The sequence below is a fragment of the Lycium barbarum genome, chromosome 6 (assembly GCF_019175385.1).
Source record: "Lycium barbarum isolate Lr01 chromosome 6, ASM1917538v2, whole genome shotgun sequence".
Classification (NCBI taxonomy): Eukaryota; Viridiplantae; Streptophyta; class Magnoliopsida; order Solanales; family Solanaceae; genus Lycium; species Lycium barbarum.
In genome coordinates this window covers 14,252,405-14,279,951 of record NC_083342.1, presented here as the reverse complement: position 1 = coordinate 14,279,951, position 27,547 = coordinate 14,252,405, and the positions used below count along the sequence as shown (strand labels likewise).

The following is a 27,547-nucleotide window of genomic DNA, read 5'->3' as shown; positions in this document are numbered from 1 at the left end:
CAACAACAACAACAACATACTCAGTGTAATTTCACAAGTGCAGTTTGGGATGGGCAGGATGTACATAGATCTTCCCCCTGTCTTTTGGGGTCAGAGATACTGTTTTAAAAAAAAACCGACTCAAAACTCAAGTGTTTTTAAAAATAAAGACTCTTATAAAATGAAGTGTTAATAATAAAACACATTAAAATTTGAACTATATTCTATATGTATTTGTATAAGAAGAATAAATTTTAAATACTTTTAATATATATTTAAAAAAATTGTATATAAAATGAGGTCTTTCAAGACCGCGCGTAGCGCGGATAAATTCACTAGTTACGTTTCATTATCACCAAAAAACCAGTGCTTTACATAGAGGTGAAATAACATCCGTGCCTCCACCTTCACAACGACATAACAAAAGTACAACCTACGATACACATGTTATATTAACAGCCTAATGCAGTTAGTTTATTAGGCTTCTAGCACAAGAGTCACCAAAAAATTAAGCTTCCTAATTTTGAGTCTTCTTCATTTGGTCCAATCAACTTTGTTGATACTTCATTTGGCCAATACAACCCGACAGAACGTAAATGGTTAGTTATTATATGTAGTCAAATTTCAACACGCAAATTTAAAACACAATATTCTCCTGCACATTTGTACGCTGAAATTTAAATTTTGAAGGAAAAAAAAAAAACAGTACGATTTTTTTTTTAATATTGTTCTTTTCGGAGGATTTATAGTGTTTCCATACTTCTCTTCCTTTTTATGTTGTTCTAACTCAAATACAAATGGCGAATCTTATTTTATCCTGTGAAAGATAGATAAATACGACTGACTAAAATTTTTGTAAATGTCGACGAACTAACCCCAATAACTAATGGGCTAATTAGATTGATGTGATGTCTATTTCTTTCAATTAGATTAACAAATCAGATAATATTTAACACCATGATTACTGATACGCTCAAATTACACCTTTAAAGTAGGAGTAAGCGGTCGTTGTCAAATACAGAACCCAACGAGGTTAGGGTCAAATCCCACAGAGAATACAACAAAATAATATACTTGTTAAGCTACATAATGCTGTTGCTCCCAAACGCACACGCAAGTATACGCGGTCGTACAAGTAATATAGGATTTTTAAGTCCAGATATCGATCCCACAGAAACTTATGATTAACTGTTTACTAAATTAAACTATTGCTAGAAGTAAAATCCAAAGTTATATTTATAAACTAACTAAAAATAAAATAAAACAAATGATGAACTTTAACCAAGAAATAGCGGATTTTTATCGGAGAAGAGATAGACCTAAGGCTATGCCACTAACAATCCAGTTGAGCCTGCAAATCGTTCTACCTACGGGTTAATTATAATTTTATGAGTATCTTTCGAGTTGCTCACAAGCCTGTAGATGCTATTATAACGCCTATATTCCTATGGTCGCCAGAGGTAACAAGAACGCATTTACTTCTCCGTATTCAACTAAGCAAGGCTAAAGGGTATATTCCTATTCTCATTAGCGAAACGATTAATCGAACAAACTCTATTTATTCTTATTACGCATGCAAATTCCCTATCCCTAGTTCAATTCACACGCTACAGATAGTGTCTAATTAGTGATCAAGTAATTAAACAATTAAGACCAAGAATAAATAAATAACCCAAAGATGGAAAATCAATAGATAGAAACGATAATCAAACGTCAACCTTCATGTTTGTGTCAAAGCCCTAGAACTAATGAGTTTAGCTCCACATAGACATGGAAGAAAAACAACAAATCATCCGAATAAAAATGTCAAAATAAGTATTACAGAGAAGAGAAGGTAAAACCCTGTAACTCCGGCCTCCACGACGGCTCTAAGCTCTCTCTATGTTAAAAGTTCTGAACTAAGGGTTTCAAGTTATCCAAAGTTATGTAAAAACTCTGTAGAATATGTATTTATAGGATACCAAAAGGTTTGGGCTTTTAAAAATCAAATTGAACTCAGCCCAGAAAAAATTGTCGGCTCGCGTCACACCCGCGTCGCGGGTGAAACGCGGACTGATCAGACAAACCAAGATTCAGAGACACTTTTATTGGCGTCAGGCGTGCGAAGCGAGAGCTTCAACTTTCGTCAATTTGCTGCCAGGTATATCACTCTCTCTTTTGCTTCTTTTCTTTCCTCTTCAACTTGGGAGACAAAGTTTAGGGAGTGTCTCCCACTTTGTCTCCCCTTCTCTTTTGTTTTCTCGTTTTTTTTTTTTCGCTTTTTATTCAATTTTGCTCCAAAGTTTTTCATTTTTGCACCGCTTTATTCCTACATAGTAAAATATAATATTAAGCACAACTCATTATAATTTATACTCAAAAGACAATTAAAAGTATTAAAATGTGAGGCAACAATGGCTAAATATATGCATTTTTAGGCCGAACATCACCACCCCACACCTAAACTCTTGCTCGTCCTCAAGTAAGCATTAAAACCACTCTCAGTAACTCAAGCCTAGGAACACCACCAATTAGATTGATACCAATAATTAGGCCCTGTAGCAACTCAAATATCTACTTCCTGATCATCATGCAAGATTTACAAGTCAACAGATAAACAAAAAACTTCTAACCTCCTAATCTTAGAGATGACTCTAACTCATCAAATTTAAGCTCGCTCACCTATTCTGTCAAAGAAATCTAATAACATCACCTATCTATCATGAAACAAGTGCCCTCACAAGAAAAAATAGTCTACACACTCAAATTAAGGAATGAATATAAATTAAGGACTTAGCATCAAAGTACAACTCTCACGCTCACAAAGAAATTCACATGTGTATACAAAGAACCATAGGCTTGCCCATTATGTACATCTCTACTAATTAAGTGTGCTAGAATAGAATCAAATAGGACTTTAATGAGTTGTAATGTTGGCTAGGAGACGGGTAGAAAAACTATATAATAGTGACTTACACTTCCCTAAGCACTTTACACTATTAGACTTCATCACCCATTATTTTCATCTTTTAACTTTATTTTTCAGCCCTCTTTTCATCAATTATTCCACAAGTACTTCTCATCATATCAAGAACGGTTCCATTTTTTTTTCAAGCAATTTTTTTTTCTTTTTCTTTTCACATTCTTTTTAAGAGGGCCTTTTCATCACTTTGCAGCTATCATTGGTCACCATATTTTACTTGACCATCCCTTTCTTCATATTTCAAAATTATAACACAGTCTAAGCTATAGTGCTCAAAGAAGCAGGGTGCAAAAACAAGGGATTCAAACAAAAGGATCAAGGCAAAAATACGGCTAACAACAAAAGGCTACAAGCTCAAAGGGCTAACTAGTGGTACAATAGCTGACAAGGATAAAATTCACAAGACATATCAAAGAAAGCCTATTATCATCTTCTAAAAGAGCAACACTTTTTATTTCGCTTCAATATCATGCAGGGCAAGTTCTAAACTAAGATGCAAAACATGGAATATATGCAAAGAATCCTCACCACACATGGCACAAGTCTCAATCAAGATGGATCAATTCTACTCTAGGACAGATAGGATCATGACGAACTACAAAATAAGAATAAGCTATATACAGAGTCACAACCTTGAGCTAGGTGTCAGAAATCTGCAATTTGTTTTCATTACTCAAGCACTCACAGGAAAGTATTACTCAAGATCAGGCCCAAATATGCTAGTGTCAAATAAGTCAAAACGGGTCTTTCTTCTCTCCTTTACTACTCCTAAAAAAAAAAAAAAGAAAGACTAATCCTAAAAAAAACAATTACCCACTTCAAAGGCCCCCCCTCGGGAAAGAACCGAGGCCATAAGAAAACCCAAGGGGTGGATGATGAATCCACTAATGAGCGACTTAAGAAGTTACTAAAGAAAATCAAAGAAAATAAAAAATCTTTTTCAAAATTTTCATTTTTTTCCGACACTAAGACTCAAAACTAATAATAATAATAATAAAAAAATCCTAAGGCATATTAAATCATCATCCTCAGCCTTACCAGGGATGTATTTCCCACCCCACACTTAAAATCATGCAATGCCCTCAGTGCATATAGATGGAAAAATTAAAAACAAGGTAAAGCAAGAAATACTCCCTGGGACCCTCTAGGGCCTAGCTAGCAACATGTCCTCATCTTTAAGGTTTGGCATGGCCCCACACTTAAGCTCAAACATGCTCCTCAGCTTTCAACTTCGGGTACTCAGACTTCCCCTAATCTGCAAAACAAAAATAAAACAAAACAAAACGTGACACTATAAAAATAAAAATCTATAATTATTACACATTGGGTTACCTCCCAATAACCACCTTAGTTAACGTCATGGCACGACGTGAATGAACCACTTTTCCCTCCACTTTGAGGATATGAATTGCGCCCCTAATTTTGCATCAAATTTTCTGCTCCGCTCCTGGGCGGTGGTGTGAAAATAAAGGAACCAAACAATAGGTGTCGCATCTTGCACTTCTTGGCCCTTAAGTGAGGAATGTCGTTTTGTCTTTTTGGCGTGCCAAATTTCAGGATGTAAGGCTCTTGTCCTCATCTATACACTTCCCCAAAGGCTTGGAAGGTTCAATTTCCATGTCGCCAACCAAATCTAATGTAGAAAAATGTTTAGAATGAGGACGAACACGCCCAAACTCTAAAACTGCATTATTTTTGACATCCTCACTTTTCTAAACTTCCTCAACAATGACATCAACAACAAAGATCTGATCAAATGGTTAGAATTCCTCTGTTTGCTCCACAAGTTGGCCAGTATCCACAACCATTGGTGGTTGGGCATCAGCCGCCTCAACCTTTTTATTTATTTGAGCCTGTAGGTCATAGATATCTGAGCCAAATTGTTCTATCTCTTGTTCGAGCTTTGTTCTTTCTTCCATGAAGTATGTCATGTCACTTGTAATTTCATCAAGAATACCCCCCCCCCCCCCCCATACCTCTAATCGGTGAGCTCGAACCAATAGCCAAGTATCACTCACAACATCCACTTTGTGAAAATCACTTGAGTGACAAGAACAACACTTAGGACACTCTTTCCACTGACCACCACACCGGTTGCAAAAGTTCCAATCATAAAATTTAGAAGGGTCACACATCACATCCCGTATGTGCCAAATTTTAGAACAATTTTTTCATAAGTGGGGTCCTCCACAAAGTGCACAAAAATCATTAAAACATGAATACCCAACAATCGATAAATTTTCATTCAAAGATGCAATGTCATGAAGAATACCAGAATATTAAATAAATAAATAAATAAAATCACTTGAATAGGCAAAAAGAAAAGTCTAATCTAGATAAACAATTAATTTCTAAGTCCTCGGCAACGGCACCAAAAATTTGTTGCTCCCAAACGTACACGCAAGTATACGCGGTCGTACAAGTAATATAGAATTTTTAAATCCAGATATTGATCCCACAAAGACTTATGATTAACTGTTTACTAAATTAAACTATTGCTAGAAGTAAAATCCAAAGTTATATTTATAAACTAACTAAAAATAAAATAAAACAAATAATGAACTTTAACCAAGAAATAACAGATTTTTATCGGAGAAGAGATAGATCTAGGGCTATGACCACTAACAATCCAGTTGAGCCTTCAAATTGTTCTACCTACGGGTTACTAGTTGACGGGTTAATTATAAATTTATGAGTATCTTCCGAGTTGCTCACAAGCCTGTAGATGCTACTATAATGCCTATATTCCTATGGTCGCCAGAGGTAACAAGAACGCATTTACTTCTCCGTATTCAACTAAGCAAGACTAAAGGGTATATTCCTATCCTCATTAGCGAAACGATTAATCGAACAAGCTCTATTTATTCTTATTATGAATGCAAATTCCCTATCCCTAGTTCAATTCACACGCTACAGATAGTGTCTAATTAGTGATCAAGTAATTAAACAATTAAGACCAAGAATAAATAAATAGCCCAAAGATGGAAAATCAATAGATAGAAACGATAATCAAACGTCAACCTTCATGTTTGTGTCAAAGCCCTAGAACTAAAGAGTTTAGCTTCACATAGACATGGATGAAAAACAACAAATCATCCAAATAAAAATGTCCAAATAAATATTACAGAGAAGAGAACGTAAGACCCTGTAACTCTGGCCTCCACGACGGCTCTAAGCTCTCTCTATGTCAAAAGTTCTGAACTAAGGGTTTCAAGTTATCCAAAGTTATGTAAAAACCTTGTAGAATATGTATTTATAGAATACCAAAAGGCCTAAGCTTTTAAAAACCAAATTCAACTCGGGCCAGAAAAAATCGCGGGCTCGCGTCACACCCGCGTCACGGGTGAAACGCGGACTGATCAGACAAACCAAGATCGAGAGACACTTTTATTCGCGTCAGGCGTGTGACGCGACAGCTTCAACTTTCGTCAATTTGCTGCTAGGTATATCACTCTCTCTTTTGCTTCTTTTCTTTCCTCTTCAACTTGGGAGACAAAGTTTAGGAGTGTCTCCCACTTTGTCTCCCCCCCCCCCCCCCCCCCCTTTTTTTATCGTTTGTTTTTTTTCGCTTTTTATTCAATTTTGCTCCAAATTTCTTCATCTTTGCACCGCTTTATTCTTACATAGTCAAATATAATATTAAGCACAACTCATTATAATTTATACTCAAAAGACAATTAAAAGCATTAAAATGTGAGGCAACAATGGCTAAATATATGCATTTTTAGGCCGAACATCAAACGCTTGACTAATAGTCTATATTTCTAGAGACGGGAATGTACATAAAGTTTGGTTTTAATGTTTTTCATGATTATTGGTAAGAGAATGATTGATTTTTGATTAACAATTACTAAAGGCACTAAGGTTGTGGTTCCAATGGAAAGTAATGCAAATGGGTTTTAATCCAACTCATTTATATATATAGATGCAATTAAATATGGGATACAAAAGTTTATCAAAAGCTTCTCAACCAAATTGATAAATGTCATCAATAAGCTTTCTCAAGCCATAGGATGTAGAATATAAATGAACACCCATTTTACTTCAAGTAGCTTTCCTATCTTTAGCTTAAGTAATTAGATGAGGTTTAGAAGCCTCAAATTCTTGCTATTTACTCTCTTCCTAACTTCCCCTTTCTTTCTCAAGAAAAGGAAAAGTAATAGGCACAAATAATGTTGTACACCATTAAATGGCATTGAAGAACGAAGTGTAAATCGGAAAATATCTTAACACATAAATGGAAGTTGAATACAAACCCAATCACATAATTAACACATTTGGTCCCACAACCTTAGCTAAATGATTTAGCTACTCATACTCATTAAACACCAAGTAGTAGCAAAGAGAATATTGATGGAAGCTTACTATAATGTTAAAGGAGATGACAAAAAGTGGAGAATCTTCTCTAAAAGCTTCACAAAACAATAGTATTTAATGCTCTCTTTAGTGCTAAAAGACAACTAAAACTGAAAAGTGAGGAATGTTCAATAATGTGCACAGAGCACTAGGTAAAAATATTTATAGAGGGAGGACAAAAAGTCAAATCTCGGACAAATTGATGACTCGCGGCCTAATTTTGCAGTCGCAACATGAGTTTGCGGCCGTAAGTCACTCAGCATTCCTTCCCAGTCCTTTTGAAGATGCGGCGCAAATTGAGTTTGCGGTGCTGCATCTGGTACGCATATTCGTGTATGTAGCTTGGCTCACTGGATGTTCGGGCCTCCAAAATGCGCCCGCATCTCCAAAGTTGCGATGCCGCATTCTCATCACAAGTTGGTATACTTTGTTTCGCTTACTGTCATTTCTCTGGGTAGAAGATGCGACCGCAGGTCCAACTTGCGGTGCCGCATATTTGCTATAACTTTATGCTCTTTTGCCCTTTTTGTTCCATTTTGTCCCTTTTTTGTCCTCGACTCTACAAAATCTAAAAACACACGAAAACATGAACAAACACTTGAAAAGACTACTCAAAAAGTATAACTAGTGGACGCAAAAAGCCCTAAAATTCACGACTTATCAACACGCCCAACTTAACCTTTTGCTTGTCCTCAAGAAAACGACTCGATACTCACGACTTGCCAACTGACCTACATGAGATGCACATAACTATCAGTTGGTAGCAATAATTAGAAAACACACATAATCATTCTACTATATCCGCCCATTCTTGTTATTTCAAAAATGCACTAACAATGACCTTATGACACTCCAAAGCTTCACATAGTTTCTAGAGATTACTTAATTCGCATTCACATTCTATTGACTCACTTGCATGATCTCATTGCTCATCTATTATTACAATACATGCGCCCTCACGAGAAAGAAAGTCCCTTTCACACAACTATCAATTAATATAGAGGGACAAAAGGAGAACACTCGCACTAAAAAAGAATCTTACGTGTCACAAGTATCAAACCATATGCTTGCCCTTACTTTCTTTCCATACTAGTTCCAAAAAAAAATCGATTGTAGACCACAAAGGCCTTTCCGGGTTGTAATAATGGCTTTGGGTTGGGTAGAATACAAATTTGGATCACTACTAGAAATTTGGTCTATGGTAACGGTTCTGTTACCGTTGCAGTAGGTTATTTTTCCATTGCTATAGTGCTACTGCAATGGTTTTGGTGACTGTTACAACAGCTTGCGTTACAATAGGTCTATTGTGACGGTTCGTAAAACCGTTGCAATAGATTATCCTGTCGCAACGGTTTGCCCTTCAAGATCATTGCAACGGTTATGTGTCTACCGGAACAGATATAAACCGTTGCAATATAGATTTTTGTATCGGTTATTCAACACTATTGCAACGCTTATTTCTGGCTATTCAACTACTGTTCTTCCATTGCAACAGTCGTTATAGAGCTAATGCAACGGTTATTTAATATTATAACGATTATTTTTAGGATTATTGCAACAATTATTATAATTCTACTGCAATGGGTATTGTAGGTCTACCGCAACATATATTATGGGGCTACCGTGACAGTTATTGCGGTGCTACTGCAACGAGGTTTATGGTGCTACTGCAACGGATATTATGGTGCTACTGCAACAGACTATATAGGGCTGACACAATATAGACCACACATATATCAATCACAAGAAACTATGCATAACTAAAATAATAATTCAAGATCCGACATCACAACGAAATAATAATTCAAGATCCAACATTATACCAAAATAATAATCCAAGATCCTACATATATACCAAAATAATAATTCAAGATCCGACGTCGATCATACCAAAATAATAATACAAGATCCGACGTCATACCAAAATAATAATCCAAGAGGTCAAGTAATATACATAAAAGCAAAATATCAAGATAATGTTTGACCATTCAAGAGGTGGAACACACAAGTTTTCAATTTTCCAAAGTATTAACCCAATCCTCCCTAGTCGATCATGTATCTTCACTTCTTTCATCCCCTTGTTCAATTTCACCACTTACAAAAAAATGATAAGGAAAAATGATTTAGAAAAGCTTTCATAAAAGAATTTAATCTCTACAATGCATACATACTAATGATGACAAGACTAGAAATAAGGAAACGACTAAACCCTAAAATCTCTCTTCTCCCTCTTCTCTTTGGAGAAACATGGCGACTTGAGTTTCATCGAAAACTTGGCCTCTCCGCAACCTCCCATGGTTGTGGGAGAGACAATTCGTAACAATAATCCTCAAGCATCATATGTTGCAAGCCTAAAACCCAAACCAAACTTGCAATCTTTACCAAAAACCAAGCTGAAACCTATCAAATATATTCATGGACAGCCTACTGTTCAATTTACTTTGAAGGAGGTAGAACAGTACAGTTCACGATTAAGGAAGGCTTACATCAAGCTATCATCCTAAAATTCTCATCTGGTCATCCAGATTTGCCTGAACTTCGTAATATTATTCCTAAGAAACTAGGCGCGCATGGAAACTGTATTATAGGCTGGCTTGCTTATAGGCATATCCTGGTAAGGTTCACTTTATATTAAGATTACTTTATGGCTGTTTTGGTTGATTAGCTCCATATATAGTAATGGAGAGGATTATATGTATCGAGTTTTCCCTTAGACTCTAGGATTTAAACCTAATGAGGAATCCTCTAGGACTTTGACAAATGCTAAGGATGATGCAAAGAAAGCTACAAGACAGCAGTGTGCTACAGAGAAGCTTAGTGTTATGCAAACCGATAAAAAGTTTGCATCACTAGAAGAGAGGGAAGTTGATCCTGAAGCTGTTGTGGAGCCTGTTGATGTTGACAAAGGTGGTTTTGGTAAACAATGAGTTACAACTGAAGTTCCAGTTAGGTAGAACAACAGTGATGCACCTCAACTATTAGTGGAAAATCCTGAAAGGCCATTGAATATTAATGCTCCTATTTACATTCCTAGTTAGAAGAGGCATTCAACTGGTAATACTAAGCAATGGGTGGCAAATACTTTTTATAAAACAGTTGAACAAATGGAAACCATTTCTAAAAATCCAGTTGAATATATGGTAACTACCAACCAATAATGTGAAACAGTCCCTTCAACTACTTATGCTGCTGATGTTGTCAGTGGTGGGGAGAGGAGATTGTGGAGTTAACAAATGGAAGAGAATGTTGAAGATGGAGAAATTCAAGGCATTAAAGAGGTGGGCCAACAACAGTCTAGTGAGTCAATCACGTCTTCACAACAAGTACACAACATGTTTAAAGTAGTTGATGTAGAGGAGATGAGCAAGGATAATGCAGTGGCTAACACTATCCACAATCAAGAGATTCACCATACTCAAGGTTTGAACAAAGTGCAGAACAATGTAGAGGTATTGGTTCCTGTTGGCAGTGTTAATGCAAACAGTCAAGAGGTGAATAATTTTCCCGATGCAATACAGGGGAAATCAGTCCATGAATAATTTTCCCGATGCAACACCAGGGAAATCAGTCCACTCACAATAGGAGATTGCACAGATTAATGAGGAAGGGGATGTTGAACTTGAAGCAATAGTTGTGAGGAATTATGCATCTCCAAGTGGTGCAGATATGCAGATCAGGCCACCTGATAATTATCCTGGAAATTTAAGCAGCAAAAAGAAGCCAGATAGTGGTTTAAAACAAGCACAATCAAGTGCCAAGATGACTGCACCAGCATAGATTGCACAGCAGTAGGAAAATGGCGGTAGTGCAAGTGTTAAATCTGGTGCTACTAAACAGCCTGTGCACCATGAAAATGCTTCTAATAAAAAGAAGCAAAAGCAGGTTGCTAGTTCACATGCAAATACTTGGAAATTGCAAGTAGCGATATATGGGAATAGTAAGAATGACCTGGATAAGGAATCTACACAGTACTCTCAACAACAAAAATTAGGAACACAACAACAACAAATAGGCAACACAGGATCAAGGAACAATAAGTGCCTAGAACTTGCTATGATTATTTGGTTTACTAACTAAAACTAGTTTGTGGTCTCCTGGAGAACTACTCTACATGGCATAAGAATCAAGTAACTAGTGAGAACTTGAGGTCCTATAATATGATATTGGCCAAAGGTAACAACAAAGACAAGGAAGATAGCCAATCAAGATCATACGACATACAAGTAGCTGCTGGAGAATGTTTCATATAGTATCTTAGCATTTTCTTTCAAGTATTTTATATTCATGCTTAGACAAATTTGTGGATTTATTGATATATAATAAGTACTTGGGACTGCTACCAGCAAAATGCAGAAATTCAGAATGTTGGAAAGTATCTGTGCCTCAACTGGAAAAGGAAAAAAAGGGCAGGAAAGAAACAGTTTTGCAGCAGTTGCTTTCAGGAGCATTAGAGGTTGTGCAAGCATACAAGTCACAGAAGCTGGTTTTTGGTTATTCTATGATCAAAATCTGGTTAAGTTTTAAAATTTCCAGAATTCTAATTAGATTTAATAATCCATTAGCAATTTGTACCACCAATTTAAGTCATCATTGAAGACTTAAATTGGTCGTTAGTTTAATTTAATTCTTTCATTTTTTATTAACCTTTTTGGCTACATTTGTAAGGACCTTTGAAGTTGTTCCGAGAAAAATTTATAAAATTAGCCCTAGGCACCAAAGTGCCTATTGGACTTTTTTTTTTTTCAGAAAAAAAAAGAGGGAGAGATATTGCTACTATAAATCTTAAACAGGAATACGACAAAGACAACGACGACACGTCAATTTCACATAAGTAGCATAAATGAATAGAACCAAAGAACCATACTCTATGTTTGTAATGATGGTATGCCCAGGAAATTCCTATTCTTTCTGCATACTTGTTTGACTTTTAAACAAAATTGTCTATGTTGTGCAAGTCTTTTATGCAAGGAAATTTACACACAGCAGAGGTGGTGCAGCTGGTTTTTTAGTTTGCAAGATAGGAGAAATGTAAATACTATTTATATGTAGGTTACTCATAAAAATTGGAAAGCATGCAACTGCAGCTATTTTAAAACTGCAGAACTGCAGGTTGCATATATGGATAGGATACAGGCTAATCACTGCCAGATTTGTCAACTACTTGGTGCACTAAGGATGCAGACTTGGGACATTAATTAGCTGATTATTACATAAGGACAACAGCACAAGCAACATAGGACATTGCAGAAGAGATGGCTATAGAGAAGATGCAACTGAGCTATGCACCAAGGGGCCAAACTTCGGACACCACTTAGTTGACAATATATACATCAACACACAGATGTGCATGCAACTTATCAACAACTTTTTTTCCAAGTTTTAGTTTAATTTTACCACGTTCATTGTATAGCAATTTGTAGAACCAATATAAGTCAGCTATATCGCAACAGAGAAGAAGTCAGACTAACCTTAATTGTTGCTAGCTGCTTGTGGTGCAGACGTAGCTTCTCCCGGTGAAGCAGCACACAATGCTACTAGCATGTCTGGACTAATTAATCCTGCACGTTGGAGTTTTTCAATTACTTTTGCAGTAATGTCTACAGTAACTTCTGCTCGCATAGTTCTCTTTTGTTCCTCCATTTTTTGGATCCTTTCTTGCATTTCTTGCACTACATCATTTGTGGCATTTGAAGTTGGTTCAAAAGTTCCAGCGTTTCCTTTCAAAGAAGTCTTTGTAACCCCCCGTCCATATAGTCTTAGACGTCCCGGATGTTCTGGACCCATAACGGCTGAGTATGCATCAACAGGCTGACTACCATCTGCGCCTAGTTGTGTTTCAATTTCCTCCATTTTAGCCTAACAAAGAAAATCCAACAACCGCATTCAAGTAAACAAAAAACTAACAATAAATATTGATTTCAATAAAAACTTGCAATACGTAATATACATACAATTTTACTAGTTGTGTCTTCATTTGACTCCTTGTACAAGCGCCCGGGTTTCCTTGCTCTTGTTTCCACAAAAATCTCCTAAAGTGATACATTTCCCTTGGTTTTTTCCTAGTCACATCAAAATGGATATTAAAAATCGCTTAAAATGACAGGTTAAGACGTAATAAAAAATAAATAAGAGAACATACCAATTTATTGCGGACTACAGCGAAACGTTTTTTGCCGACTGTGTGCGGATTCAACAACTTCTTCCGATTCTCAGTATTTGTTTTAGACATTTTCTGCAAATAAATAAATCAATTAAATGTATTAACTATAAAAATTACCAGTAAAAACTATTACAGCCACAACCAAGCTCAAAATAGACAGTTATTCGCATACAACATTAGCATAGAAAGCTAGTAAATCGATTTTATCCTAAAACAACTAAACAGTAAGAGCAGTTTTCCTTTTTTTTTTTGCCCCTCAAAAAGCCACTGGGATGGCTCATTCCAATTGATTTTTTTTTCAAGTAATCAAATACTGTTTTGTAATCTGAAAACTGCAGCATCTATATCATGATATATAGCTTGTTAGGATAAATCCATTCCAGCTGGTTATATAACATCGAAATCTTAATACCACCACTAGATCAATCCTACAAATTATCAGATAATCCACTCAAAACCAATGTGTTAGCTACATGTAAAAACTCAAAAGATCTGTACAAGATTGAATTGTTGAAATGTAGTCTCTCAATCAGATGCACCTTTCCTGATGAATGTTCTCCTGATCACCATCCTGGTTTCTAGTGTTGACATTTCTCTATTCATCTTCTTTGTACTAAATTTAAGAATCTTAAGCTTTTCCCAAATCCCATACACAATGTGGCTAGGAATGGTATGTCTCTAGCAAAATTGGATTGCTTCTTTGAGAGGACATTGTTTCAGCGATACAGTTAATAATCTGGATGGTTTTGGGTGAAACTGCTTGATTATGTCAAGATTGATAATAGTAGAGTATGATGGCTATCCAGATTGAGAAGTCTTTTTGCAACAGTTTCCTTGATATTTCATACAAATACTATTTCTTTTTTCTATACTATTTATAATATCTGGCAGTCCTTTAAAAAAATCCAAGATTTCTCTCTTTATACATAGACTGTCTTCCTATGTGATTTTTGTTCCATCCTCAAGCAAAATATACATTCACAGAACAAGTGGTCTCTTATTTCCACCAACTATATCTATGACACATAAAGATTGCAACAGAGACAAGAAGATAAGAAGAGAAATTACAAGAAAAAATAAAGCAGTAGCAGTAGCGATACTGCAACAAAGAAGAGAAAGGTAAAAAAACCCTACAACGACAGCCATATCGCAGCAAAGAAAGAGAAGACAGAGAGACAGAAGAACACTTGCACCAGAGAAGAAAATGTATTCTGGAAATATATTTTACCTGGAATTTCTCAGACTTCCAATATTCGAGGAGCTCTTTAAATTGACATTCCGGAATATGACCTGGCCTTTTTGCCATTATGATTTCATCAGTGACTTTTGGTTTGTAACAAAGTTTCTTCAAGTCACTTTTATGCCTTCTCCAAGTAGCATGAATTGCTTTCAAAGTCCACTTTTTGCCAGCTTCAGGAATATCATATGTCTCCTACAATTTTGTGTCATTTTGGTAGCAAAAACAACACTTTTAACAGATACTTAAATATTGAAAACTTCAAACCTTGGTATATGTCCATAAATCATCTTTTGTGTCCATTTTCCTCCAATCAAGTATATCAAATGGGCAAAGGGTCGCAGTCCTCGCTAATGTACCGAGGAAGCTACCAAACTCTATTACAACATCTTCAGTGGGACCAATAGGTTGATTGAGCCTATTCAGTAGGATCAATTTACGCTCATGTCGGCTATGCACCCTATGCATTTGCATTCTACCTCTTTTTCTTTTCTGAGTCGAAAGGCCTAAAGTTAAAAGAAAATACAAGAAATTAGAAGTCATGGATGAATTTCATAAGTTCGTAAGCTATGTGTTACCTTCTTCAGATTGTTCATTTGTGGGAGGAATTGTAGAATCGACGGGTTGTTGCTCCTCGACGGGCTGGTGCTCCTTGACGGGCTGGTGCTTCTCGACGGGCTGTTGCTTCTCGACGGGCTGTTGCTCCTCTACATGTTGCTCTTCTACAAGTTTCTCATTTTGGTTAGATTGTGGTGCTACTGGCTGCTGTTCTCCAATTAATTCTAGCAGATGCTCTCTCTCTGACCTTATAGCTTGAACAGTTTCGTTTGTGGTTAATAACTGCCATTTTTTATTTGCCAAGGATAACAATGAACCAGGTTTAGCATATGTTCTGCTTTGAGCTCTTTTGTTTCTTTTTGAAGGCCCTTGTTGACTCATGACTATCAAGATATGTGTAAATCTAAGACTGAAAAAGTGAGAAAATCTGGAGGACAAAAATAATAAGCATGATACATATTATTAAAAATCTGATATAATACATGATGAAGATTATGCAGGATATCCTTGTACCAACAAGACAGATATGGTTTAACCTCAAATGGAAAGTATTCCTTGACTAACAACTATCTTGCATTACTAGGCGACAGACAAAATATAGGAGAAGCTTAGCTGATATGGAGCAAAGTCTTGTTGCCAAAGCATAGCATACTAATGTGGCTAGCTACGAAGCAAAGACTGCTTACAAGGGCCAGACTGATGATAATGGGGATTGCATGTGAGGAAAATCTCGAAAGAGAACTTACTGATGAATATAATCATATACTACTGTTAGAAGAACAATTCTGGAAATTAAAGTCGCGCATTTCTTGGCTTATCTAAGGTGACGCTAACAGTCGCTTTTTTCACATGTCCACACTACAACGTCGTAGGAAAAATAGTATTACGACCCTTAAAGATAGTGGGGGGAACTGGTGTTATGACCACACACAAATCAAAAATACTATAACCACTTACTTTCACCAACTATACACTACTGACCATATCTCTTCACCTAAAGTCGATCCCTCCGCATCATTCACTGGCCTAACCAGTGAGGATGATAACCATATTAATCGTGCTCTTTCTAACAATGAGGTACGTCATGCTTTACATTCGTTTAAACCCTTTAAATCCCCGGGCCCAGATGCAACTGGAGCAGGTTCACTAAATTCTACAGAAGGTCAACACCAAACACTGGAGCAAGTGTAAAAGAGAAGGACTGGCAGCAAGCCATGGAGCTGTGCTATATCACACTTGGCAAGCTAGAAATTCCAAGATATTCAAGGGAGAAGATATAAATATAGAGTTTACAATTCAACAGCTAAAGCTGGAGTGATAGCAAGAATAAGTAAGTATAGAAGTCAGAAAATAGCAAGGCAATGTACTGGTTTTTTTGGACAGAACTTGTAACTAGAAATTGAGGCTATGTTCTGCTTAACACCCTCTGGCAGTTGAGGGAACTAGTTCTTCTTAGGGGTAAATATGAAATCTGTTGGTATGATAATATTTCCAATGTATTGCCAAAAAAAAAAAAATTATGCAGGAGCAAAAGCTTAATGAGTTTTTTGGATGATTCAATGAATGAGGAATATTTCTCAATACATAAATTGAGAGTAGCTTGGCATGAAGTTTGAGTCAACAGAAGATAAAAACATGAAAAAGTTCAAAGGTCAAATTAAAGATAGACCAAATATTTTGAAGTCCAACATAATTATAACAAAGGAAAGGAAAAATTCTATGCGCATCTGTTTACGCAGAAGAAAAGAGATATCGTTTATCAATAACATGATAACAAAGTTTTGCTTCTTGTTCCTAGATTTGAAGGAAAATAACTGAGAGATAGAGTGAAAGACTAGAACCTGAATTTTTGTTGGTCTCCTGTGAAGTTACAGATTCCTCAGAGATATTGCAGAAATATGGATACTGCATATGAATATAAGAAAAACAGACTTAATAAGTTTCTCATCAATAAAAATAATTTTCTCAAAATGAATATACGAAACAAAGATTACATAATGTATCATACAGTTTGTGCACTAATTTAGAGACAAACATGAAGGTAAGCACATTAACAGAAAGAGAATAAGAGATAGTAAACGGAGTCCAATTTTCAATTCACATCATTATAAAAGGGAATTTATTATTAACTACAAAAATTGATGAAAGGGTATATATTTGTAGAAGTTCAAAATATCCTTTGTCAATCATCAGGCTCCATCCAATCCCAATCGGTATCATCGAAGTCAGCCTCCTCTTCCGATGTTTCCATAGATACATCTTGTGAATGTTGTGCAAGGGAAGACACATCAATGATATCAACAGGGAGATCTTCTCTCGACCATCTGACATCGACATCGAGTAATCTTTCTGATGAGCCAATGTCATCATTAGGCTCCCTCCAAAATGTTTCTTCAATATTAGGGCAATTCTCTTCCTCCAATTCATATAAATCAACCGGGACTTTATTTCTTTCATAATAAACCCCTTTCTCAATTGGATCCTCCACATAAAAAACTTGATGCACTTGAGATGCTAATACAAAAGGGTCGTTCGTGCTGCATTTTTTTATTGAAGTATACCCGAGTCAACCCATAGCCATCGACTTCATTATGAAACCAATCACATCTAAATAGTACAACACTAAAACAACCCCAATAATCAATCTCAATGATATCTCTAATAACTCCATAATAGGTAACCATTCCATCAACGGGATTTTGGTCTCTGGCACTAGCAAAACTATCAGTTGTTGCTGACAAACTCACTCCACTATTTTGAGTCTTGCATGAGGCATCCCGTTTCATCGTATGAAATCGGTATCCATTGATGAAATATCCAGTATATCTTCTGGCCACTACATTAGGCCCATAAGATAGCCATATTATATGATTAGGCACTTCAACTTTTTTAACTTTCTCTTTTAACCAATCACCAAATTCTCGACTATGAATTCATGCTTTTGCCCATGCATTTCCTCTACCACGTTTATCAATTATACTCTTATGTTCCCTGCAAGCATGTATGCTATATTAATCATTAGGTATATAAAAATGAAATTTAAAACACATTATCATAATAAATAAAGTTCAAAATTCAAATGACTATTTTTTCTTACTTGATAAACGTCTCTACTTGTTCATCTCCAGTATTGAACAAAGCATACTGATGTGCTTCAACCCACTGATGACTATCCATGTCAAATGTCTTGCCTTTCCTTTTCTTCTTACTACCAATTGGATAGCCTGTCTTAGGAAATATATGTGAAAAATCATTTCCCTTTGTTTGAACATCTTCATCCTCGGTCTGATACCTACTAAATCTTGTCTTCACCCCATCATGTAGGTATCTTGAACAAAAGGTCAAACACTCTTCGGCCAGAAAACTTTCCACTATTGATCCTTCTAGATTAGATCGATTCCGAACGAACCCTTGTACTTGCACATGTTGCTCTCATTGGGATACATCCAACGCAAATGAACCGGACCCCCAAGCTTAATTTTATCTACTAAATGGATAGGCAAATGTATCATTATATCAAAAAAGGTTGGAGGAAAAATCTTTTCAAGGTCACATACTATATCTATGATTTCAGCCTTCATTTTATCAAGATCTCTTCTTCTTATAACCTTACTACATATGGTTCTAAAATAATTCCCCAACCTAATCAAGGCCAAAGACACATTCTTGGGTAACACTTTTCTAACCGCAACTTGAAGCAAGTACTGCATTATGAAATGTGCATCATGGATCTTATATCCGGATACTTTCATCTCCTCCATTTGCACACGACGTGATATATTAGAGGCACACCCTTTTGGTAATTTGACATTTTTTAAAACAGTGCAAAACAACATTTTCTCCTCTGGTTTCATAGAGAAACAAGCTTTAGCCATATGAATTTTACCATTCTTATCATCTTTTAATGGTTGAAGCTCCTTGCGTATCCCCATCTCGTGCAAGTCATAGCGAGAATTTACATGATCTTTGGACTTTCCAGGTACATCTAACAAAGTCCCAAGCAAACTATCACATATATTCTTCTCTATGTGCATCACGTCAAGATTGTGCCTCAATTTGTTATGTGCCCAATTTGACAATTTAAAAAATATGGATCTTTTCTTCCATGGACCATCACTCTTCCGAGCCCTTTTCTTTCGGCCCTTCCCAAAGACATTATTGAATTCACGTAGCTCTTCAAGAACTTCTATGCCTGATAAGGGAGTAGGTGCAGCTTTATGCTCCTCTTTACCATCAAATGATTTCTTATCTCTTCGGAATGGATGATCAGGAGGTAAAAATGCTCGATGACCCAAGTAACACATCTTACGACTATGTTTGAGATATTGAGAGCAAGTATCATAATTACAGGTGGGGCATGCCCATTTCCCCTTGGTGCTCCATCCGGAAAGCATTGCTAGTGCTGGAAAATCACTAACTGTCCACAATAAAGCTGCACGCATTAGAAATGTTTGGTTAGTTTCAACATCATATGTTTCCACTCCCATTTCCCATAGTTCCTTCAACTCTGCAATTAGTGGTTGTAGGAACACATCTATATCGTTTCCAGGAGATGATGAACCTAGAATGATCATTGACAACATTATATACTCCGGCTTCATGCAAATCCATGGTGGCAAATTATAGTTCATTAACATAACTGGCCATGTACTATGGGAAATGCTCATGGTTCGGAATGGATTGAAACCATCACTTTAAAAACCCAATCGAACATTACGAGGATCTTTAGAGAAATCCAGGTGCAATGAATCAAAATCCTTCCAAGCTTCCCCATCAGCAGGATGTCTTAAATTCCCATCTTTGGGTCGTTCAGTAGCATGCCATCTCATGGCTACAGATGTTTCAGCACACATAAATATCCTCTGAAGCCTAGGCTTTAAAGGGAAGTACCTTAAAACCTTTGTTGGGATTTTAGTGTTCTTATTAGTCAAATCATCACGAACATTCTTCCATCTAGAAGAACCACACACACAACAATTATTTATCTTCGCATTGTCATTCAAAAATAGCATGCAGTCGTTAGGGCATGCATGAATTTTCTCCTAACCAAGACCCAAATCTTTTATCACCTTTTTTGCATTGTTGAAAGACTCGGGTAACTGAGCAAATGGAAATGCCTCTTTTATCAAGTCTAACAAGTCTGAAAAGGCAACATTACTCAACCCGTGAATGCATTTAAACAAGTACAACCGAATGGTGAAACTCAACTTAGAAAAATTCTTACACCCCGGGTACAACTCTTGTTTCACTTCCTCAACTAATTTGAAAAATCTCTTTGCATCTTCAGATGGTCCCTCTCTCACTCCTTCATGCCTCAGATCACCTTCTACATTCCTAAAAGTATCATAAAGTAGTCCATCAATATCGTCATGCATGTCGGAAGTTTCATCATCATTGGTTGGATGCGGCATATTTGTTGAAGAAAACCCTTCCCCATGGAAAACCCATTTGGTGTATCCATTAACAAATCCATAACCAAACAAGTGATTCTCCACCACCGTTCGAGTATGCCAATACCGATTAAAACACCTTTTACAAGGGCATAGTATTTCATTTCCTTGAGAAGCTCGTTCAAATGCCTTATCAAGAAAATACTTCACTCCACGATCGTACTCATTGGTGGATCTTCGGAGATCCATCCAACTTTTATCTATTGTATCCATTGAATATCCTACGTGCCACGAGCATAACATCAAAATCAAAATTCAAATAGCAAATTTCAGCAGAAATGCATACAAAAAGAGAAAAGTATCAATTTCCCCATCAACCCAATGTTTTGCTTTGAAGAATGATCCAAGAAAAAGAATAATTCCATGGTTAGACTACATAGAGATCACATTTTTATCAAATCCACAATCAAATGCAAAAGATATTTTTCCCCACAAAGATTTAGTTCTCTGGTTTGAAGAATGATCCAAGAAAACCGGAAAAAAAAAACAATTCCACAGCTAGACTACATAAAGAACACATATTTATCATATCCAGAAACTAAAATCCACAAACAAATGCAGAAGATATTTTCTTTCTACAAAAACCCAGACTTTCAAGAATGATTCAACAAAATGGAAGAAAAACAACAATTCCATGGCTAGACTACATAAAGTTCCCATTTTTATCAAACCCACAAACTAAAATCCACAAACAAAAACATGCAAATTCAGAAGAACCTTTAAAATCCACAAACAAAAACTTGCAAATGCAGAAGCACCTTTCTTTCCTTAAAAATCCAGTTCTCAACTTTGAAGGATGATCCCAAGAAAATGGAAGTAAAAACAACTCAACAACTAGACTACATAAAGATCACATTTTATCACACCCATAAACTAAAATCCACAAACAAATGCAGAAGTTTTTTTGTTTCCACAAAAACCAGTTCACAAATTTCAACAATGATCCAAGAAAATGAAAGAAAAAGGTAAATTCTACAGCTACACTACTTAGATATCCCACTTTTTTTTCACACCCAGAAACTAAAATTCACAAACAAATGCAGTAGATATTTTGTTTCCACAAAAAAAAAAAAAAAAAAAAAAAAAAAAAAAAAGCGAACCCACAGTTCACAGATTCAAGAAACTGTAAGAAAATCAACAATTCCATAGCTAGACTACGTAAAGTTAACATTTTTATCACACCAAGAAACTAAAAATCCACAAACAAACTCATAGAATTTCTTATTTTTAAAAATACTACAACAATAATACATGTCAAGAGAGAGGGGAAACTTAAATTTCATGGAGCAAACCTGTAGATGCAAAAAGCAAGAAGACTAATTAGCTGAAGAAAAGGATGAATTTTGCTAGAGAAACTTCAACTGAGAATAAATTAGTGTCATTGCTAGAGAAAACCCATATTGTTAAAAGCTTCAACTGAGAAAGAAATATCTCATGATATGTTTCAGTGATATGTTTATTCAGATACGGTATATTTTTTGGTCATTATTTTTTATTAAAAAATGAGGGTTTTGACGGGTCCAATAGAATAAGTGGAGGGAAAATAATGGGGGGAAATATTGGGGGAACTAAACTGTCCCAATAGCTAAATTTTCTTATATGACTATTGCAATAGAATCATCTATTGCAACGGTTCCAATACCCGTTACTAAATGTACGTCTATAGCATCGGTTATCTGACTAACGCGACGGTTTAATTTTATAAATGTGCTGTTAGGTCAAAGTGTCTTTGCAACGGTTAAAACCGATGCAACATATATTCTATTCCAACAGTTGAGTAACTGTTGCTAAAAAACCGTTGCTATAGGCCTATTTTCTAGTAGTGGATACAAAAGTGACTATCCCTTCCTTGAGCACTACATTTGACTTGGTTGAGGCCTTTTCTTTGATTCACCACGGTTTCATTTTCTTTCCACCTTTTCTCTCCTTACTCTCATCTTTCTATTGCCTTTTTATTAACCGCCCCTTTTGCACTTATTAAAATCCTTTCTAGCAAACACACACAAAAAAAAATTAATTTTCTTTCGTGCAAGGGCAACGTCTTCATTTCTAACAACTGCCATTCCGCTTTCCATTTTCGTCAACCTTACTAACATGACCTCTCACCCCCAACTTAGGCTAACAGCCTATGTTGAGATTTTAGAGTTCAAGGAAGCATAGGTTCAAAATAGATACACGAAATGGTACGGCTTGTAATAAGGCAACAAGAAAAAGGCTAAAGGCTTAAACGGGATGACTAGTGATACATATACGAACAAGGTGTTTCACATGGAAATTCAAAGATTACCTAAGATACTTTCTTCAACCGATTATTCAAGATTAGCTTAGAAAGATAAACCGGGCAAGTTCTAGTTAACACAAGCAATCACACAAGTAAGTACAAGACGTAACCACTCATGGCATATGCATTATTCAAAATGAGCCAATAGCTTTTAAGACAAGATCAATTCATGCTTTACCCAATTGAATAGTCAAGAGTAACAAGGTTAAGTCTAAGTTTGCCATGATCATCAATTATCATTAAAGCTCAAATTTTTTGAAGGGATATGCAATATCATGTAACATTCTAACTGTATTGATACCAAACAAGTCATGCTCACATCCTGACCCTACAAGGCTTCGTTCCCTTAAGAAAGCGCTTAAATATCTATCATTGGACCAGTCGACTCAAAACTTTCTAAAAATACCGGGTTCAAAAAACCATTAGCATCCTTAGGAAAAGAACCACGGCTAAGAAAAGCCAAGGATATAACTAATACCACAAAATAACAACAACAACACATATGCAATAATGAAAATACAACAATGTTTAAAACAATACACATAAGTACTATCCGTCAAAATACAGGTAATACATACAATATCCTTGGTACATCATATCAAAAAGACTCAGAAACTCAGTCAAACAAAACTAGGAGTACCACCCCCCCCCCCCCCCCACTAAAAACATTGCATTGTCCCTAATGTAATAAACAATTAGCACTCAAAAGGAAGTAATCACTCCCTGTGATGCCTCAAGCGTCATCTCGAATTGCCTCAGTGTTGTGCTCGGAGGTGGGCTCAGTAGCATCCATAGTGGACGATGTGGGCTCAGACGGTGCTAAAGTGCTGCCAGCAGGTGGAGGTCTGGGTGTAGCACTAATACTCTTCCCCGAAGGGGACATCAGGTCCATAAGTGAGTGCTCTCTCGCTCTCTGCATGTCTCGCTTAAGCTCCTCATCTGTATGAGCGATGTGGTGACCATGTTGGGTGGAGGCTGCAAATGCAGCCCGAATCTGCTCCTCTGATGGATCCGGCAGTGTCTCAAACTAATCCAACTCCTAGTACACACCATCACCCAAATCTAATGGATTATCTCTAGGAGTGGTGTGATGCGAGAAACTCTCTGCTGCCTCAGCCTCATGCTGGGACCTGTCAACCTCTTCAGTATCCATAGCAACCCCTGTACCCATGGCCTCGAATAGTGGGGTCTGGGAAGCTGTGAAATCGGAACGCAACTGAGCAAGGTCGGTCTTCACCGCCTTCAAAATCTCTGTCTCACCAGCCTCTATCTTGTAACCCTATTTTCTAGACTAACCACATTCTCTTCCCACAGTTTGTTGGACTCTTCCACTGCCTTTTTAATTATGTCAGGAAAGGTGCGTATGAAGCGAGTCACCTTGGAATCTACAGCCCCTACGGTCTGAGCCATGTTCGAAAAATCATCACCAGAGGAAGGGCACGTGCTCCGAGGTGGAACCCCTATAGCAGGTGGTGGAGTGCCACTAGTAGTGGACCACACAGTTGTACTAGTGGAGGCACCAGCAGAAGCAGTACCCGAAAGTGTCGGGATGGTGGAAGTAGCTGGCCTAACAAGGTCCTCCAAGCCAGCTGTGAGGTCAATGATCTAAGCCTAGGCTTTCTTTTTCTTCCTCTCAGGGTTATCATCATCTTCAGTCCAAAAAATATCCATGACCCCAACTGTAGCACATTCTCGATCGACCCTCTTAAACACAGGCACATTGTGCCTCTTGATAAAGCAGTAATCAAGCACGGGAAAAGTATAGACCAAGACGTCTTCCATGCTCTATCAATAATGTAGGGGTACGTGATGTGACCCACGTTAATGTGTACCTCAATCATGATGCACGCGATGGGAATGGCCTTGCGAATCTCTACTAGTGTCTCATTATGTAATGGCCAAAACCGGGAGCTGATGAAGAATAGCAAAAATTTAGCTTCAATGTTCAGAGTCATCTTCAGAATATAATTCTTGGGCTTTATCTACGGAGGAGCAGTGCCTGGATCTGCTATGACCTCTGCTAATCAATCCAGTTTGGTTTCATCCACATTTGGCTGAATCATGTCCTCATACTCACTATGAGGTATGCCCTCGGTCCCAAAATATTTGATGTTCATTCCCTCATGGAACAAGGGCACAGCCTCTCCTCTTACCGTACAACCCCCCACAACTGTCTTCTTCTTGCCTATTGAATACCAAGACTGGCGTAGAACTCTTTAACGATTTGGTGGACAAACTTCCTGGGCCCTATAGTAAACACTATCCAGTTTCGTTGGTGCAGTTGCTCCATGATCCTGGGAAATGACTCTTCGAGCCCATTGAGACTGATATGTTTCTCAAGGTTGAAGGAGCATTTATTCTCATACCCATCTGAGGTCCTTTTCTCTTTTAACCTGGGCCTCAAACCTCTTGTGGATCACGTCATCAGTATTGGCCGGGGTTGACTGAGGTGCAGAAGGTATGGTTGATGGCCCTTCACCCAAGGAAGGTTGCTTCTTTTTCTTTCTAGTCAGGCTCGGTGGGTTCCTTTGTGCCAAAAGCTTTCGTCCAGATATCCTGTACAGTCAACAAACATTAGGTCCTAAGAAAAACAAAAAAAAATCCTTGTTTTTTTTAGCATTAAGAAAGCAATAAACTAACAATGATGCAAAGGAAATAGAGAAAAAATCAAGGGAAGATAGGCAAGATGCCCAAGTAAAAATCAGTTTGTGGCGCCGCAACTACAAAGTTGCGGCTGCAAACTCAAGATGCGGAGCCGCATCTTGGTCGCAAACTCAGTGATTTTGGCTAGGCCACTGTCAGTTTAGTAAGATGCGATGGAGACGCGACTCCGCAAACTAAGTTTGCGACTCTGCAAACTAAGTTTGCGACCGCAAACTCAGTTTGAGGTTTCAAACTCCATCGTCTTCTCCAAAGTTCAAACCTAAGCCACAATTGCAATTTCTAACCATTTTCAGGAAATTATCTCTCCCCCCCCCCCCCCCCCCCCAATCACAATAAGCAGTACCAATACTATTAATCTAACAACAAGTAATTCCTACCCCTAATCTAATAAATTCCACACATGAACATTCAAATCCCACAAAACCATTACAAATCAAGTTAAACAAATGGGGATAATGGATCGTGCATCACACTAATGCTACAAGGTAATGTTATAGGCTAATACCATGCTTAAATTGTAAGATTTGAAAGAGTTAAAGTCATAAGCCATATAGCCATATAACTTGAGAGTGGCAAGTGTGAAATTATTGCTTACAAGTCAATTGAAGCACCAAACACGAAGATGGGGATAGGATTGGGTCGGATTTGAGGGATGCATGCTTGAAATTGTGATTAGGGGTAAAAATGGGAAGAGGGGTCGTGTTTTGAGATAAAAGGGGGGAAAATTGAAAGAAGAGTTTCAAAACAAACCTTATATACCTTTGGAGTTTGCACTGGGAATGCGGTCGCATATCGAGTTTACAACCTTGCATTCCCTTAGCAAACTCCACTTACCTGACATGGTACTAGCTGATAGGTTTGAGCAAAGTTGCGGCCGCAAACTCAAGTTACGGAGCAGCAATTTGCTCGCAAACTTCATTTTTTTTCTTTGGTCACTGCCTTTTTGTGGGGTGAATATGTGGCCGCAACTTTTCAGCGCATCCTGAGATGCGGTACCGCATCAAGGCCGCAAATTCACCCCTGCCTTGATTTCTTGTTTCCTTTTCCAATTCTTCCAAGAGCCCCTTTTTTTGCATTTATTTTCCCTTTCATTTCCCTGCATCCTCGCATCCTACACTTGTAAGAAAACATTAAACAAAAGCCTTGAGTTGCCTCCCAATAAGTGCTTGAGTTAATGTCGCGGCATGACGGTTTTACCCTTTTCATGGTTCGTTAAGGTAGGTGAACTCAATTGTCTTTACTTCATTGGGTAAGCCAAAGTAATGCTTAACCCTTTGCCCGTTCACCGTGAAGTGATCTCCATCCAGACCAATAAGTTCAATTGCTCCATGTAGGAACACTTGTGTTACTTCAAAGGGACCGGACCACTTAGACTTCAATTTACTCAGAAACAACCGAAGCCTTGAATTGAACAACAACACCCGATCTTCGAGGCTAAACTCTCTTTGAAAGATCTTTTTGTCATGGAAGTCCTTCATGCGGGCTTTGTAGATGGAAGAGCTCATATAGGCTCGAAATCGGAATTCATCCAGCTCATTTATTCGATCCATGCTTAATTGCGAAGCTTCGTCCCATTCAAGGTTTAATTTTTTCAAAGCCCACAACGCTTTATGTTCAAGTTCCACCGGAAGGTGACATGCTTTACCAAGCACCAATTGATAAGGAGACATGCCAATTGGTGTCTTGTATGTTGTCCGGTATGCCCATAGAGCATCATACAACTTTCTTAACCAATGGGTCCTATTGGCATTGATGGTTTTGGAAAGGATGCGCTTAATTTCACGATTCGACACTTCCACTTGACCACTCATTTGGGGATGATAAGGGGTTGCAACTCTATGCTTAACTCCATACTTCTCAAGTAGTGTCTTGAACAAACGGTTGCAAAAATGACTACCCC

General features: G+C 37.3%; 3 protein-coding genes across 3 annotated transcripts; all 3 read right to left on the bottom strand.

The window, feature by feature from the left end:
• Positions 1-12,766: 12,766 nt before the first annotated feature.
• LOC132643840 (uncharacterized) lies at positions 12,767-15,633 on the bottom strand. Its single transcript, XM_060360361.1, has 6 exons — positions 15,273-15,633; positions 14,962-15,200; positions 14,686-14,889; positions 13,437-13,529; positions 13,249-13,326; positions 12,767-13,153 (listed from the first exon to the last, which is right to left on the bottom strand). Exons 1-6 carry the CDS (start codon positions 15,631-15,633, stop codon positions 12,767-12,769), a joined length of 1,362 nt encoding a protein of 453 aa, XP_060216344.1.
• A 2,552-nt stretch (positions 15,634-18,185) lies between these two features.
• On the bottom strand, positions 18,186-19,883 carry LOC132643838 (uncharacterized). The gene is made up of 3 exons (XM_060360360.1): positions 18,670-19,883; positions 18,350-18,580; positions 18,186-18,243 (listed from the first exon to the last, which is right to left on the bottom strand). Exons 1-3 carry the CDS (start codon positions 19,881-19,883, stop codon positions 18,186-18,188), a joined length of 1,503 nt encoding a protein of 500 aa, XP_060216343.1.
• A 63-nt stretch (positions 19,884-19,946) lies between these two features.
• On the bottom strand, positions 19,947-20,915 carry LOC132643837 (uncharacterized). The gene is made up of 2 exons (XM_060360359.1): positions 20,322-20,915; positions 19,947-20,237 (listed from the first exon to the last, which is right to left on the bottom strand). The coding sequence occupies exons 1-2, from the start codon at positions 20,913-20,915 to the stop codon at positions 19,947-19,949; spliced, it is 885 nt and encodes a 294-aa protein (XP_060216342.1).
• Between the last annotated feature and the right edge of the window lie 6,632 nt (positions 20,916-27,547).